This window comes from Perissodus microlepis, chromosome 6 (assembly GCF_051167445.1).
Source record: "Perissodus microlepis isolate ML-2025 ecotype Zambia chromosome 6, ASM5116744v1, whole genome shotgun sequence".
NCBI lineage: Eukaryota > Metazoa > Chordata > Actinopteri > Cichliformes > Cichlidae > Perissodus > Perissodus microlepis.
The window spans coordinates 15,301,422-15,320,027 of record NC_140466.1 but is presented as its reverse complement, the minus strand read 5'-3'; the positions used below and the strand labels follow the sequence as shown (position 1 = coordinate 15,320,027).

Here is an 18,606-nt window from a genome sequence, read left to right as displayed (position 1 = left end):
TGACTCTTCACTTACAGGCAAATGTATGTACGTGTGTCCGATTTTGCACTCAAATGGTCAAGTGGGTGTGTCTATAGAGAGCCCCATCTGTCTGTATAAGAAAAGAAAAAAAAACCCACACAGAGAGAGAAAATTCTCATCCCTCACCCATCCTATAAAAGGACCACTACTATAGAGACTGACAGTTGCCTAATGCACCTCCATGTGCCTGTTGTGACCCCTTCTCCCACCACGCCTCTTCTACACTCTCTCCATAATTAGTGCCGCCATATTCTGGCTGTGCCAGGTTCGTCTCAGCTGTGTCTCACCTGCTTGTTAGTATTATGACAGAGTGGCCTCAAGAACCCCTTTTTGCTTTTTAACCCTAATACCAGCCAACTTCAAACGAGGTAAAAAGCCTTAACGAGATCGCACTACACCTCTCTCCGAGGTCAGTGCCTGAGTGCAACGATCGGCTGTGAATCCTTCTGGCTCTGATAGCTCCATAGTGTGATTCAAGGTTTGTAAACTTTTAAAGGCTGATACATAAATGAGGAACAAAGTCTGCCCCAGTTATAATGTTAGTGTTATTAGAGTCAAGGGAGCTCAATTTGAGTATCAGTTTAACAATCTGAGCAGAACTCATTGGGGGTCTACAAAAGAATGTTTTCATACATAGGTATTTTATGACTACAGGTCCCAGACATTATTGCCTTACATTTTATACAAAAGACCACTTACATGGGTGAAAAACAAGTCAATCCCCATGGACTTCTATGCCCAACTATCTAAACAATCAAGTACAGAACCCTTAATTATTAATTCTGCATACATGGGAGGCACCCATAAAGTCTTTGGATGAAGTATTGGCTGCTGATGGTCACTTTTTCTTCAAAAAACCAAAATGGGAGGGCCAAAAGGCTGAGGACTTAAAACTGGGCTTCCCAAACCTATGGGTCACAGTGATTATGGACATCATTGAACTTGAACTGTAAGTCAGCTACAAGTATAATTTGCCATATGGACAAGATCACCTTTTTGGGGGAGCAAGCTGCCATATGAGGGGGAGACCAGACAGTTTTACAACATTAAACAAACAAATTGGCATAGACCTCGCGCTTCAAAAACAGGCTTAAGTGTCATTCATATCCTTCTCGCTACATCCTATTAATCTGCCTGGTATTTGACATAAAGCAGCTCTCCGGTGGGGGAGAACAAGGTGATGGGGGAGGTGTGTGAGGCTCTCTTGTCAGCAGCTTGTGAGTGATCATACAACATGCATACGGAGGGAGGAGAGCATTGTTTAAGTCTGAGCGTCCCCCTTGTTTTCCTTTATCGCTTCCCTTGGTCCATTCCTACATCCCTCACTTTCCCCTAACACTTGACATTCATGTGGGGTGAGCACACAGGGGGTAAAGAAAAAACAATTATGCTTGGCAGTCATAAATCCACAGGACGTAATTCACAAGCTATTCACTATTAATTCATTCAGTGTTTAGAAATGTGTTTAACAGCGGAAAAAAAGCAGCCCAAATGTTAAAGTAAATTAGCCTCTAATTAGATTGCAATTCATGAAATTCCATTTGAGCTGTGTTGACGCAATTAATAGCATGTGAAATTGCGAATGAATCCAATGCGGTATTAAAAGGACACACTTGTGTTTATGTGTGTCTGTTGCCACTTTGAAAACATAATGCTGTTACCACCATGGTGACACCGTGTAAATATGTTTCTCCTCGGATGCGGTCGCTGGGACACGTAGAGGGTAATGAAACAGGCGGAAGTAACAGCATGGTCAAAGAGGAGAGTGAGGAATGAGGTACTGACAGACAGCACATTAAATTTCCAACCTTTCATCAGTGAAAAGCACACAAGCAGGAGAAACAGAGACTGCAGATTTTCTGATTATCGGAGAGTAGGAATGTAAGAGACACGGCGTGGTGTTACTTGTGGCTTTTTGTTTCTAAATGTAGTTTTCTAATTTTTTTTTTTTTGTATTTTTGAGTTCCGTTTGTCTAACTTCCTGTTAGGGCCATGTTTTCTTACAAATTAAATCATATTTGTGAGTATGTCCGCATATGTGTTTGTGCATGCTAAGAGCAATCTTGGCAAGGACATTATTATCTTGGCAGTTTTGCAGTTAAACAATGTAAGCTTCCTTCACTGAAAACATATTGAAAGGCTCCAAGTCGCTGCAATGAGCACGTTTTGATGGCTGTGGGTATCAAACTCACTACGTACCCTGTGTCTCTGTCTGTGTATGTGCACATGCTTTTGTCAAGGTTAGTAGATATGTGTAGCAGTCAAATCGACTGATTGTGATTGCAGCAGGAGCAAAGATTGTGATGAAGGTGCGTTTGTGCTGGGGGTGAATAATCAGCGTCTCTGAGGTACTGGGGGACCAAGAGGGGGGAGGATGGAAAGGCTCTGTATAGGCAGAGGTCCAGCCTGTCTGTGCGTGTGTGTGTAGGAGGGAGTGGGGGTGGGTTGGGGCAATGGGACACTGCCTCCTGGAACCTTGCATTCTGTGAAGCTCCATGCCTAATAGGGGGCAGAGAAGTTAATTCCAGTGCGCCGAAGCTTTATCTCATTTTCATACATATGAACGCGCCAGGCCGAGATCGATTACCGCAAACAAATTGAAATGCCTGGGACCAGGGAGGCCTGCAGAGAGGAAAGCAGCAAAAGGCAGAGAGGGTGGGGAGTGGTAGTGTGTATGTGACTATGAATTTCTGAAAGTGTATAAGGAAGACAGAATGCACTGATATGGATGGAAAGACACAAATCACTACCGCATACCGATTTCCCCCGTCTTGCGTGCACACACGCGAGCAGACACACACACACTTACACCTCTATTATTTAGTGTCATGCATGAAAACCCATCTCATTCTAGTCGATGCCACGTTCCTTTTAAAAGCTATTGCAGATGGGAGGTTATAAGCAAACTCACAGAAGTCCTGATTTCTCGATTAGTCTTCTTTCACCTACTTTCTCTATCTGTCTGTTTGCATGACTACCCACTACATAAACGCAATCAGTTTCTCATCCCATGTCCTTTTCCCTCTCTATCTCTCATTAAACACACCATAAAATAAATCTCCATGTCATTAGTCCTCTGCTATATTAGTGTCGTCATTGACTCTTGACGGTCATTTTTGGCACTTGTCTGCTACTCGCTGCTTCATTAATTCCCTTCCTCTTTTCCTTTCTTCATTTTTGCTTTTATGTGGAACCAAAACAGCTCGTTACACTTCCTATTTCTTCTCTCTCGCTCCCTTTTTTCCCTTCGTAACTGTGCCCTAATCCATGGGTTTCTCTCCTAAAAAGAGTTTTTCCCCCTTCCCTTCTTGGCATTTCAATTGCTGCATCACACATCCAACATACACAGTTCATACAGCGCAGCAAGAAAATATGAAGACTGTGCTATGCTTTTCATTATTTAGACATTTATTTGGCACACTGGCTTTCAAATCTAACAATGGAAACATCAGTGTAGCAGGATGTGCTTTATGTATAGTGCCTACATTTTAAAGCAAGTTAGTAAAAAGGGCTCCTGAACTGAGCAGCACAGTGAAGATGGCTGTAAAACATGCTTTTCAGAGCACCACCGGTGGCTATAGCACATTTCTGCTCATGTATATAATGCATCTAATTACTTTCAGTGCACTAAATTGGAAGGTTTGGTTTAAAAAAAATAAATGGCAACAGCTGCAGATTTGCAGGGCCAAAACACATTACTGGTCAAAGGGTATTGCCTCATATTTAAATACAAGATCTCTGAAGACAAATAGGAAGATGCACAAAGAAACAACGCAGGCTTTCACAACACAAAACAGCATGTGACACGTATTGTTGGCCACATCCTGTGGTTAGGTGGACGGCTACAGCCTAACATCAACATAATCTTTTCCATGCTCCTTGTCTAATGCATTATGTGGGTCATTGGTAAAGTTTGAGAAAACAAATAAACGTGCAGCAGTCCTGCTTGCCTTTAATGCGTCATCAGTGACCAAAACATACATTTTCTGTTGTAAATGCCAGCATACATGTGTGAAAGTAACGTATATTAGTACAAACTGTTTCTGGAAAAGATCTCAGTGAATATGTCCTGTGTACAATCACATTGGAAAAAAGAAAACCCACTATAAAATGTGCCTCTTCACTCCTGATGTTCTTTGTTAATATTTGTGACAAGCACCCATCTGAGTACTATGCAAGCAGAAGTCATACAAATGTTGAATTGAATTGTAGCCCTGGAGGAGATATTTTAATCTCTCACTGAAGCAGAAGAACAGTGGCATTAAATGCTTATTGAAACTGGATGCATTCAGCTTTGTAGGCAGCTTTGGAACTTGGTTAATAGGTCAAACTCACAGGCAGTGCAGTGAAACACAGGGAGGGTAATTAAATAGGCAGGTCAGAGTCCAAGGCAAGCTGTGGTGACCTTTGTTAAAGCCTCACAGTTTCACCCAGATGGCCAAACTGCTGCTCAAACTGGCAAAGTGCAGGTGCTAAGAGACACACTAAGAAAAAAACCCCAGACAGGATGAAATCTTCTGCCATCTTCAATCCAACACTACCATGCATTAACAGAAACCTTTAGTTTAGGTATTTAGCATTAACAGCATTTTTTTAAGTGTCAACACAGGAATAACCTCACTGTGTTGCTAAGTGACAACAAAGCGGGAGGGTGTGCTTGATAATTATCCTTGTCCATGATGTATGAAAATTCAGGTTTGAAAGCAGATCGCAAATTATAGAGGCAATGGAGCATTTTAGATGTTCTTAACTAACAATTGTTCATTCCTTTTAATGCAGACAGCTGGGACACAATGCTTCCATATTTCATTTTATACCAGTATGCATGTGGATGTAAGCTACTGCATTAAAGTAGAACTCTATTTAGAAATCTATTTATAAAACAAAAGCATGCAAATCTATTGGCTGTACAGATCGTTATACATGTCTTACTTAAACAATCCAAATTACAAACTTATCACAGGAACAAGAACGCTGAGAATCTATTTTAACATCTTAAGAAATTGCAGAGGGGATATGAGGACACTGTTCCTTTAGTTTTGCATTTCAGCTAAACACCATTTGCTTCTTTTATTCCACTCATCCTCTCCCTTCTTTCTATAGCCCATCCCCCCATCGCTTTACCTACAGCACACTCAGTGAGCTGTCTGGGTCCCCTCACGCCTCACTGCCTGGTGCTCCTGGCATACTGAGCGTCACTCTGCATTAAAACGCCCCTGTATTTGCTCTAATGAGCATCTGCATGTGTGTGTGCCGAGTCAAACAGCACAATTGTGCATGCGTGTGCAAAATGTGTGTGTCCATCTGTGTACAAGAATGCTAAATGCTACTTGTGTATAATGCATAAATAATGTGTGTGCCTTTATGTATTAATCAGAGCTGATTAATGTACATCAGTGGCCGGAATGTAGTGTTAGAAAATGAAGTATATGAGAGGGTGTAGTTTGTCTGCTCGTGACACTCACCTTTGGGTTTCTGATCAGCAGCCTGCAGAGGAGAAGAGAAACTGATTTAGTAAATGAATAGTTAAAATATGATGTTCACAAATAAATCAAACGACTAGTGCTACCGAATAAAGTGAGCCTATCGTTTCAAGACATCAGTGAATAGAAGTAGTCATTTGGTCCTTTAATGGAAATTTGCTGCCTACATTTCAACAAATCAACCAAGGCTGATTCCATTTATTTTATTACCATTAAGCACTTACAATAAAACCACTACATGCACAGGGGCAACTTAAGTGAAGGCTAGTATCCTATCTATTTTAATAACAGAAAAGTGTGTGTAATGGATAGCACTGAGGTTTCTCACGTGATGTCATGCGCACACTGTGCGAGACATATCGGACATGATACAATCACTGTTTGTTAGGTCGCTGGATGTTTGGGCTGTTGCTTGGTGAAATCGGTCATAACTAAGGTGGTACTTTGGTTGCTCACAGATGGCCACGGTTGCCTAGAGTTTTTCATGTTCGTCTGCAAATACTTGCCAGCTAGAAGTGGAAGTACTTTATATACCATAAATGGAGAGGGTTCATCCTCACAGTAAAAGCTGTACTTCGATGTTGCAGCCAACATGTTTCAAAGTGTGCAACTTTTACTGTGAGGGCAAACTGTCCATTTCCATTGTGCATCACACTTTTACGGTTTCAGCACAGCTCAGAGAGTAGCTGGTCAGGCTACAAGGCTGCCACTTCCACTCAAAACAAGACTGCAGCAATATGCTAGCAACCACAAGGAGGTTTTTACCAAGAGGTTGGGGAATACACGTTTCCCTAGTGACAGGGGGTCACTGACTGGTCCAAAGGCCTGTCTGACTTGCCGGTTATTAACTTGACCATCACAATGATTGTCACATGTCCAAAAATGGTGGACAAGTCAGCATCACTTGATTAGCACTCACATGTCTGCAAAGCCTTAATAGGGGTTTTACATTCACCTTTTTCTGAGCAATTTCCTTCTTGGTCTTTTCTTCTTGTTTTTTCTTTTTCTTTTCTTCCATCAAATGGTTCTCTTTCTTCTGTTGCTAGCTTCTCTCAGCTGTTCAACAAGAAGGGGAAAGAATGATAAGTAAAAAAGAAAAAAAAGAAGAGCACAATTAAGGAATACTTCTACACATTATAACTGTTATGATCTGCATTGCAGACTTTGGACATCAAGAGTTATACAGAAACATCTTGGCCCCACACTGTAAATTGTTTATTTTGTTCATTTTTAAACTTTAAATGAACTTAAATGGTAATGCAATATTACTGTTACTTTTTTTTAAATTTCAGGGGATTTCAAGCATGTTCAAAAGCACACATTAACTTGTAGTACCTTCCTTATGAGCCATTTATAAGTCAGGGCCAAAGTGCACTCAGAGAACGTAAAAAAAAAACCCATTTCCATCTATAAGCATCACTGCATACAAAAAATCATTCCAGGAACTTGTGATAAACACTTTCCCTCATGATCAGAAACTAAAATGTAGAAGGTGAAAGAGGAGGGCTACTCGAGTACAAAAAGGAAAGGGACAGAGGGGGAGATGAAGTGAGTGTGAACAAGAAGAACGAAGGTTAGCATAAAAAGGTTGGCTTAAAAACACCAAATGAGTCAAGGGGAAAAAAGAGGAAAGGATTTAAAGGAGCAAAAGGAAGAAAACATGAAGGCCAACAGACAAAAGAAAGCACGAGTTCTTCTAACGAAGATCTCCTTTTAGTGGGAGTGTGGTTCCAAACTAGCTAGATAGCTAGCCTAAGGGCTCAGGGGAAACTAAGTACTTCATTTCAGTCTCCATTTGCTTTGGCTCAGCTTTAGTGACAGCTCCTGGAAACTATTAAAGGCATGAGCTAGGACACAGGCAGTGACTGTGTGCATGCTTTTAGGCTTCACCAAGTGCAATGGACATCAATGCATGTGTCATATCCAGTGAAGGGAATAACGCATTTTTCCACATACATACATACATAAGACTGACATTATATCTGGTTTAGTGAAACAATTAGCACAATAATAATCAATATGATGAAAAATCCTTAGTTAAAATCCTAATGTTGATAAATGTGTGTTATCTACCACAACTGAACAAAAAAAAGTGCCTACACAAAGCATGGATATGAATCAAAGTCTGAAGATATGAATGAATCATAACTCTCCTAACAGAAGACTAATAGAAGGCCTGTCTCCCACTGTGTTGCCCACTGGCAGTGGGAGGGAGATGTCAATCACAAAGACAGGAGAGGCTTCAATGAGACAGTCTGATGGTGCAGTAATGTCTCTATGGCAGCAACGGAAGAGGAATCATATAAAGGGGTTTGGGCAAACATACAGATCTTGCATTACTGCTCCTCCAACTGTATTTTAGCTTCCTTGTTCCTTTTCCTGCTTCATTGTTCTTCCTTTCTCCCTTACATTCACGCATACACTCAACACAATCCCATTTTTCATTGTGCTATCTCAGCAGCTCACTGAACGCTAGGGCTGTGCGATATGACCAAAATCTCATATCCCGATATAAGAATTCTATCGTCCCGATAACGATATAAATCACAAAAATGTAACATTTTCTGTAAATTCTGTGAATCTCGGGCAGCTCGACTTGCGTGAAGTGTTTCCAGCTGCACGTCCTTTACCTGGAGTCAAGTGTTTTAACCGATGCATGAAACTATACATTTTTAGACTTAAGTTGTAAAAGCCGCCGTTTTCTTTGTATTTATTACACAGCGTGCTGCGGGGAAAAGCCTGTTCTAACGAGTCTAAGGTTTATTTTTTAGCACCTGGTGGCTCTTTTTTACTTCTCATCCGTAAATAATCTGCTCTTTCACGTGATTCAGTTTATTTTGAAAAGTCTCAACAGGATCTTGAGCTTTATTGTGAAAGGTTTATGTGGAACATAAACAAGCGGACACGCGAAGGTGTTACCGTCGTTGTTGCTAACGACAACGCATAAAAACAGGCGCTTGTCCGTAGTGTGGTTATATTACATATAAGAGAAAGAGAGAACTTTAAGAAATTAATATAGCCACTACAGTGACCATCAGAACGGTGAAAAAATATTGCCGTAAACAGTTTATTTTGCGACACCACGAAACAAACGATAGCGTAAAATGAAACGATAGACGTTTTTATATCGTCATCCGATATATATCGTTATATCGAACAGCCCCACTGAATGCTGCCCTCGGGGAATAAATAGGGGTTCCATTATGTGTGGATGTGATTGTGTGATCCAGTGTGCATACAGATAACGGTATGGATATGTGCACTGTGGATAGGAGTGGGAAAGTTAGAAATTCCAATACTGGGATTTCTACATTTGACACAATACCAATAGATGATATTCTATTCCTTTTTCGTGATGTTGATAATGCTGCATCGATACTGTGAAAAATGACCACTGAAACCACTTCAAATAAATGTGCAACAAAAAAAATTCTATTTTGACAACAGTATACTGCGTGTGAAGTAATCTTACTCTTTATTAATTCTCTTCCGTATTTGATACCATTATTAAGTATAGTATTAAGTCTCTTTCTGGCCACCTAACAAGAAAATAATAGAAAATGCTGCACTGCTATAAACATCTAGAATAGGAATAGGAAAAAAGTGAATGAAAAGCTTTGCCGATGGAACAAATTGGAGCGACTGGAGGAAAGAAATGGACAAAGGAGTTTTAGGTGACAGAAACTATTTTTGTTTTCCTTTCATTTGCTAGTGACAGTCTCTTCTACTACAGCTCATCCTGATAGTCTTTATACACAAAAGATTGCACTAGTGTCTGTTTACAAGTATTGCTGTCACGATGAGGGTTGGACAAAAACAGGTCCAAGTATTAAAACAACAAAGTTATTATCCTGATTTCCTATGTGTCACACTCTGTAATATCATTTAGGGTAATGTCCTAACAGCATGTGAATGTGAAATCAGAGAGCGGGCAGTGAGCTTATGTAGTCATCGTCAAAGTTAGCTTCCCTCCTGACCTCTGTTGATCATACATATTGCATTACCTGCCTCTCTTCCCCTTCCTCAGTACTGCTGACAGCAGCACTTCTTCAGCAGTGATTCTGGGCTGTATTGCTCTCTGCCACACTCCCCAGCATCAGGTTTACCCCCTCTGGCAGTAAGACTCTGCAATTAGGGAAACATTTCCCATTTTGACATTAATGACCTACAAAGCCAGCGTGTGTCACTTAAGGTTCTCTTAAATTAAAGGGACTTGCAACACCACAGCCAATAACCAGCAATCAGCTCATATTCTTGCCCTTAAAAGGTATGGTTAAATGACATATGGAGATTTGCAGATAAAAAGACAAAAATCAATGCAAAGGTGCATTTAACCCAACAAAAAAAAAGAAAAAGAAATGTGTCTCCATGTTGTAACTACAGAGCTCAATTGTGTATTATAACTATTATAACTGACTACTGACCAAACTGACCACTGGAAACTCATGATTTCATATCCAAGCAGGATCCCCCTTTCTTACTATGCTAAATACAACTGCTTAATATCTCTATATGTGGGGATAAGTTACAGAGGAGGAGACATGACAAGAAACATGCTATTATACAGGAAAGAGGTTAGAAACTCACTACACACACACCAACCATGCATAAAAGCCCAGACACACACACGGGACCAGACAGTCTGATGCCTGTCTTCTTCCGCCAGGGATGCAGAAAAGAGGGAGGAGGGATGGAGGAAAGGGAGCAGGCGGAGGATGAAAGCAGACGCAGAGCAATACCAATTAAGAACGACAGCCGCCAGAGAACTAGACAGGGCACACAGAGAAAGAAAAAATACTGCTGGAAAAGGGCAAAGACCAAAAGAATCCTCACTGGAGAGGAGTTGGAAACAAAACTGAATGAAGCTCTATTGAGTCTGGCAGACCAAGGAGAGACTGGAGGACAGGGGTGGAGTTGGGGGGGGGGGGGGGGGGGGGGGGGGGGGCTGAAATATTCGTACACCTTGATCACTAGTGTCAAAAGAACCAGACAGCGAAAATAAGGTTGAGGGCAAAAAATAATGCAAGGCTGGTAGAGAATGGGAAAAATGGAGGATAACTGTGCTAATGTTATTCTCTGCGTTACAATGAAAAGGAGACACAGGACTTCAAAAGAAAAAGAAGAGCAATCAAAACATGGAGAATCATGTTTGGAATGGCTACAGACAACACCACAAACACAAGAGTAGGAAGAGGAGTTTCCTCTCTTGGGGCAGGGGGAGAATAACAGAGTCAAGACTCGTGACCACAGATTGTGGTAAATCTGCCACCGCTGCCATTCAGAAAACCACCCATTCCTGTCGTATTATGGAAGCTATGAGACTCTCCAGAGCCTTATTACATGGAACATTTTAGGCAGCCTTTACCTGGGGAATAATTCCTCAATACCTGCTAATACTGCAACACACCCCAACTAATCTCCACAAATGTGTGTGGGAGTGCATTTGTGTTTTCTCAACCTGAACAGCTTGGGGAAAACAAGCCTGTAAATTCCACGGTTGGTAAGTGCTAATAACAATTTTCTTGTGTTTTCTATCCTTCAGTCTCAGTGAGTGCTCGGTTTGTAAGCATCCTGTGCATACAGTGCATATCGGCTTTGCTTACAGCCGGTGGTCAAAATGGTCTATGAAAATATACAGTGCACTTTATTGCTATTAGACTAGGCTTGCTCAGTGAATTGTGGAATACATATTGTATGTTGGTAAAACCTGTAAAGAAGAGATGGCCCCTGGAGAGCAGTGTTTTGGTTTGGCGGGGGGAATACTGGGGAGGAAGAAAAGTCAAACAACCACATATTAGGAGTCAGTTGTGCTATAAATAACAGCTTTGAGGTTTTCTTCCAGAAAACTCTCTCTCACAGTCTTGGCTGCTGCCTCTGCCAAGCAGATATGAAACTTTAACACAGTGGCAGCTCATTAAACTGAAAAACAGCACAATACACAAGACTAAGCAAAGCCTGGTCCTTGCCATCACCACTGCTAAAGCTTAGTGAATTCAAGAAGAAGCTGTCAAGCTGAATGTGTTGGTGTATGTGTTTATTTTTGAGTGCTTTCTATAGCTTGACTGCACTGTCGGCGTGCCAGCAATTCTACCATTGCCAGTGGCACTTGTCTCTGTCAGCTAGTACATCTGGCTACCTTACCCACACCTAAATGTTATTCTAACCTGAGTCATAAACTGAGACTTAACCATCAAAGAGTCCTTTGAAGGTATATCAGGAAGTGAGGACTAACCAAAATTTCCCTACTTTCCACCAAATGATCACACACCCAAGGCTGAAAAGACAAAGTTCTACTCAGAAAAGATTGATGTCTAAGCACATGGGCATACACAATGTCCCATCAACAATTTACTGACTGCCAGCAGTATAAGCAATCAGTCAGTCTCTGAAAGTGAGAAGCAAGCCTCCAAAGAGATGCAGGAACAATGCCTAGAGGAAAAGAATGAAGGCAGAAAAAGCCACAACAGCTCCTTCTGTTTGGACAGCAGATGAGATACAGATATTCTGACACAAAAAAAGCCTACATCTATCAAAGTGAAATAAAACATTAGACCATTTTTTTTTTTTAATTTAAAGTAAAAATTGGCTTAACTGATCTAATAAGAATGAATACCCACCCTAGGTCTATGTGGCCAATAACAATCCTCAGAAATGTCTTGCAGCTATTGGTTGGAAAAAAAAAAAACAACTGAGAAAACTACTAATAAAGATATTTAAATATGAAAAATACTTGCAAAATGACATTCCTGCTGCCTTCAATGGTTTGTGCCTACTGTACTATGCTAATTTGCATATCAGCTATTATCTTGTTTTATATGTTTATTTTTATTCTTCCTACCTTTTAATACTGTTCTTGTTGTTTTTGTGTTGTAAGGTGGCCTGATTTGCCACCAACAAACATGATTTATTTTTATTTCCTATTGTTATCATTTGTCATATATTGAAGTGCAAATTGAGCTGTGAAAACCACTTTTACATCCATACATCAATAAAAGTAAAAGCAGACGGATAAAGTTCATTGACTGTATTCAAGTTCGTGTTCAGGGGTAAGAATTGACGTGGATTATCAACCAAAGCCATGACCCCAGTGAAGGGAGAGCTAGTGCATGCTAGTGCGATTTACACTGCCATAACTGCAAGCTTTGTTAGTGCTGTAGGGACCAAGTCCTGTTACATAATGAGTAAGGATGTCTGTTGATTTTGAGCAGGAAATGGGAATATTATATGGTTGCTTGTCCTGCATATTCTCTGTCAGTTTCTATCTGATGCCAATCTCCTTCTGTCCACGTCTCTCCAATTAGCTAACATTAAGTAGAGGGAGGGACCGGGGCCCCAACCAAACCTCGGCACATTGAACATTCCCCTGGACCCCTGCCAACACTCTCAGGCAGCAGCTCGATGGGTTTCAGCTTCGCTTCCCCCATCCCCCTGCGTCCACCCAGTCCTAGCTTACCCTTGGTGGGCCCCTAAAGCCCCTGCCCCCTCAATTGGCACAGAAGTTAGATAAGGAGGAAGGGACAATTACACATCCACCTCCCTTTAGTTTGTATGTGCGGCTACTAATCACAAGAGGATTCCTTAAACTGCCACCTTTTACTCACAACTTAAACTAATTTCTTCCTTGCCTATTTAGAGTGCATCTTCAATTTTTGCAAATTCACAATCAAGAAATGCCAGATATGGGTATGAGAGTGTAAGATCTCATAACATGAGATCACCATCTTATACCAAAACAACAGTAAAGCCTGGTCTACACGATAGATGGATGTAACCTAAAAAGCTTTCTTTTCTAGTTTACATCCATCAAAGGACACTGTAACCATTTATGGCTTTCTGGTGCTCTGTTATTACAACTGCAAACACAAAGTACAGACACACTCCCCCCTTAGGGGTGTGCCCACATAAACACTACTCATTTGGTACAATGGCCAAACCAAACACCATTGCTTGGTAAATCTAGATCCTGCCCCCTTGACATTAAAATAGCAATACAGTGAGCAGAGGAAGAGGCTAATGGCTTTTGGCAGCCCCCTATTCAATCCAGCTGATTCTACTGTCAATGTACCCTTACTTGAGGAGCACCCTGCGGCGGTGTTAAGCGTGTTATCTATCGCGACTGTGCCAGTTATTTGAAAAGCCTCATAATCACAGGCTCAGTAACTACCACACTAAAGCCTGGGATAGGGTCAATGACAGGGGGAGAGGACTGACAACAGAAGCCACACACAAGTCCAACTACAGGGGGCTTCACCAGGGCCACAACAAAATATCTGACAAGGAAAATAAACTATTTTACCACTGTACAGAAAAATGCATGGTGGATACAGTATATTTACACTTGGCCCTGCAGTGGAAACAAGGCTAATGATAGTAACTTACACTAGTGTTCATGTTTTGTCTGCAAAGGGTCAACTAAGGATAAGCAAGCCTTGGGTTTCCTTTCAAATAAATGATCCTGCCCCTTTAGTGATAAGGGGCTGCAGATGGAGTTACTGCCAAGATTTGTCCTCCCGGCATTGTTACAATACACTCTAATCAAAACAGTGTCTAGATGCCAACAGCCTAAAGCCTGGTTAGATCCAGAGCCAACATGGGTAATGTGTTTCCTGCCTACAATGCTGCCAAAAAGGCAAAAGAAGTAATACAATTCATTGAGTCTGAGCCTCTGTGAGACGAAATTTCTCATTTTGAATCCTTTTGCATTTTGGGACTAAGGTAAACGTCACAAGACTGAGCTAATTTAATTCAGAAATGTTTTAATGACAATAGGACATATACCAATATTTATGCCAGACTTTCTGCACATTTAATACATTTCGGTTATTTTTATACTACAACTGTTACATTAACAGTGACAGTGGGCTAACCACTTTCCACACATAAATACAGTTCAAATGAATTGAAGTTTTTTTTTAAAAAAAGTTAAAAATAAAAAGGAACCAAGCAAATCTTTAATACTGTTTTCCCATCGGCAGTTCAACTTATAATGCTTTGCTTATGTTGACTAATTACAGCAGGGCAGACTACCTAATTTACTGCTGCATGTGAATGACATTAAGCATATTTCGATACATGTTTCGATACTGTTGGTACAGTACTTTCTCTTCATGCTGGAAGTAGGGAATAAACTCCCCAGAGTGTCTCTCTCTGTCTGCTTTCATTAGCAACAGTTGCTAGAGTTGCATGTACACAGAGACTACTGCACTGCTCCCTCAGTATCACAGTAGGGCAGGTGGACAGTGGCGTGCAAAATCAGTGCTACACCCCCAGATACTCCACACTGCTCCTGACTGCTCCTGGCAGAAAACCTGCACTTTCATTGCAGCATAACATGCACTGCCTAAGGAGTGATGCCATCAATGGTGATCTAAGGTCCATGTGCAATCCCAAATTTACCCTACTGCCTTCGAGATGAGCCACTTGCTGTGGTTTAAGTGCTAGTTACAGTTGTGTCTAGTAATGGTAAAGGTAATTGCATGGTATTTAAGAAAAACTAAACTCCCTCCTCCTTTTTGTTCCACGGTGAAGAGCATCCTATTCTCTCCACTCATTTTGGACACCCCCCGAAACATCTTTTCAGAGCTATCCCCTTACTGCATGCTCATCAGCCTTGAAGGACCCTTAGCTCTGGGCAAAAAAGGGCTGTGTGTTTGTGCCTGTCTGTCAGCTGGCCGTCTAGGGTGCGCTCAAGTCCTGATTAACAACTGGAAGGCATTACTTAATGGCAAAGGTATTGAGCTAGACATAAATAGTCACACAGTCCCATGGCAAAAAAATGAAAGGCATTGCACATGTGCAGACACTGGCTGAATATGCCACAAAAATATTTACATTCACAGACAGTGCATATATCCATCATACACAAAAATAAACCATCCCCATCTGACTGCAAATGTACGGTGTGCCACTACAGCTTGGGCACATTTTTCATTTCATCACCTCACTGATGTGTGACGGTAGAGATAAGACAGTGGTGACAGAGATGTCAGAGGAGGGGTGGAGGAAAAGGGGGTTTGAAATTGAACAGGAAATTATGTACTTCAATTAAGACACGCGGTGGAGATATTAAAAGCTATACTCCAGCGCCTGGGGACAGGATGCACGAAGGGGGGAAGCAATGGAAAGCGACAGTTCAATCCGAGTTGGGAAGGAGGGGTGTGGAGGAAAGGAGGGAAGAGAGACAGGACAGCTATGTTTAATAATGTACTAAGAATTAGTGTAGTGGAATGTACAATGGTGTACAAGATACATAATGTGATACAGTTGAACCACAGACCGGAGCGTAGCGAAAATTGGGAACAAATGGGACTGTGCCTTTGCCACATTTAAGAAAAGTGTAACTACATCGGATAGGCACGAATTAAAACATTTAACGAAAATATAAAAAGGTGTTACAGCCCTAATGCAACTCTGTGCTATCTGCAATCAAACTATAACTATAAAATTAGCGCCCCATTACCTTCTAATAACCACACATACATTGGAAAAGGCAAAGCAATTCTCCCAGTGGCTCCAAGAAACCATCACATTACACACTCACATGTACAGAGTGTGCTCCAGCGCACTCAGCCAATCATAAAAGGGCTATGATATAACACAAAAGTTCCCAACATATTCAAGACCCTTCAAATAAATACACTAAAATTAGTCATCAAACCCGTGTTTAAAGGCACATGGAAGAATAACTCGGCTCAATCAGTGTTTTCCTTTGCCGAAGAATGCCCTGCATAAACAATGTGAGCAGAAATCTGGGCAAAACAAACACGCTTAGTAAACTGTTAATGGATGTTTTAATGATATAGCACTTGAGCGTTTGCCGGGGCATTACCGCTGTTGTTAACCGGGCTTAGTCTGTATGTCAATGAGACTAGAGCTGAGTGATATACTTTAGCTTAATTATAGAGGAACACGGCTATTTTCATTTTCCGGCTGCCGCTACGATTTTTGATTGTCAAACGTTGATTAACATTATTCATCAGTTTGCCAAGAATCTAAATAAATATATAAATAAATTAAATGTATAAACTTACCTTGCTTTAATCACAGCTTTGGCAGCTTTCAGTTAAGAGTCGATGCATGGCAGGGGGGAAAAATGCATAGAAGCATTATCCGATGTCTTTTCTAAAGTTACCCGTAAAGAGATGGAGCAGAGATTTAGTCGTAATTAAAGTCAGACTTTGTAGATAAGCCGACTGCTGCTGTAGCAGCTTGGTGACAAGATACCGAGGTAAACAACGGCTACTCAGCCAGATATATACACAGCAAGTACGGTAATTTATGCTTTGAGCAAGAAGAAAAAAGATTAAAAAATAAAACCCAAAACACATACGCTGTGAAATTATTTTTACCAAAAACAATTTGTTAAAACGTCACGATTTAACGGGGGGGAGGGGGCGGGGAAGCGGACGAAGCACCACTAATAACAAAAACAAAAAAAATTACGAACACGATTAAAATGACTTTTAAAAGCAGCTAAATTATGTAAGCTAACGTTAGCTGGTTGGCGTCGTAAGTCGTCGACCGTTGCTAGGTTTTGCAAACCAGAGAAATCAGGCAGTTTTCGTTAAAAAAAAAATCGCCGATGACTTCTCGCGGAGCAAGCCGACGGCCGTCAGCCAGCCACCCAACTTGTTTTAAAGTGCAAAAGATTTTTGTTGTTGTTGTTGTTTAAGTCGTCGGTTGGACGACTAGCGACGGACTGGCTACCGCAAATGCAAAATGAGTAGCGACTCCGGGGAAATACATTCTGTGTTGATCCAGACGGCGGAGCGGACACTCATGGTAGGCGTTCAGTGAGCTCTCCTTGACAGTGGTCTCGCAGCCATTTTGTTCAAACTAACAACACTGCAGTCTCCGTCTCCTCCTCCCAGGGAGCAGACAGACCAGGAAGTCGCTCCGGATACGTCACTCCCGACCAACCAAAACACTAACTCCGCCCATTCGCCCCGCCTTCCTCCGGTCTTCAAACCTCCCGACTGGCCACCGAGGATGGACCTTTTTAATACAACCATGCGACGGACAACCAGGAAAAAAACAAAACAAAAAGGGGACAGAGGCAGCCAGCTCATATTTCCAGGGTAATTGCTGAAGCGTGCAGCAAACACTGTGTGCTTAAAAAAAGAAACAAATGTGAGACATGTCATGCTGTGGAAAGAACATACATGAACAAAGTATAGGCATTTTGAATTATATACCCAGCAGATTAGCTATTTAAGTATTAAGGTTGCTCCAATCATTTTTTTTTAATTTTAAGAATGGATCAAATTACTCAATATAATAGCAAAGACAATGTTTATAGTTGCAAACCTACTTTTGTTAGTAACCATGTGTAATCATTTTTTAGCCTCCTTTTAACCTATAGTTTTTGTTTAAAGGGCCACATATTTTACGTAAGATTTCATATTTTATCTAGTACAATACATTATGTGATGCATAACTAAAATGGTAAATGTGTATAAATTCCATAAGCAACTGGCAGTTACACTGTGAACTTTATTTAAGCAAGTGAAAACAAACCCCCCAAAAACTGGGGTCAGAGAGCCAGCCCCGGGTTGCTTTTACCCAAGATGACCTATGTCAAGAATCTCTTCATCACATGATGTCCAGAAACACTGGGCGATAATTTTAGGCTATTCACAACATGATGGATGAGGTCGCCCTTGTGCACCCTCAGTCGCGTCTGCAGCCATCTCACAGAAAGAAAACGCAGCCCCTGTCCATTCTCTGCACTCCTTTCTCATGGAAATGACCGCTCCATGCACACACACAGACAATGTGTGGTGGGAACAGGTCAAGACTGTGTTCCACAAAGAGGAGGGCTGACCAGTGAGAATGCTCCTATACATCGCAGGGAGAGACTACTAATGAGAAAGCCAGGGGCCCTGGCCAAAAGTTTTTTTTTTCTTCCTCCTTTTCAAGGCAATATGCCCAGAGCTATTAAATCAGCAAGCTCCAACTGAATGGAGAAAGCAGATGCTCCATGCTCAGGGGTTAAGAGAGGTGAGAGCAGAGGGGAATGCCTTCAGAAACGCCTTAAGGCAAGTGTAGTTCAGGCTATTAAAAGGGAAAATGCAGGAATTCGCTTGTAATGTGTGCCATTTGA

General features: G+C 41.3%; 1 protein-coding gene across 4 annotated transcripts in view; it reads right to left on the bottom strand.

The window, feature by feature from the left end:
* The window catches only part of tnrc6c2 (trinucleotide repeat containing adaptor 6C2), a 54,928-nt gene extending 37,569 nt beyond the window's left edge, over positions 1–17,359 (bottom strand). The window contains exons 1-4 of one of the 4 annotated variants that reach the window (XM_084930992.1): positions 16,535–17,358; positions 9,509–9,629; positions 6,460–6,560; positions 5,487–5,508 (exon numbers count right to left, since the gene is read on the bottom strand). In XM_084930992.1, the coding sequence (XP_084787118.1) occupies positions 5,487–5,508; positions 6,460–6,522 (85 nt within the window). In that variant the 5' untranslated portion in view covers positions 6,523–6,560; positions 9,509–9,629; positions 16,535–17,358. Of the gene's footprint in view, positions 1–5,486; positions 5,509–6,459; positions 6,561–9,508; positions 9,630–16,534 lie in introns of all 4 variants that reach the window. The other 3 variants (XM_084930994.1, XM_084930991.1, XM_084930993.1) reach the window with 3 other exon arrangements.
* Between the last annotated feature and the right edge of the window lie 1,247 nt (positions 17,360–18,606).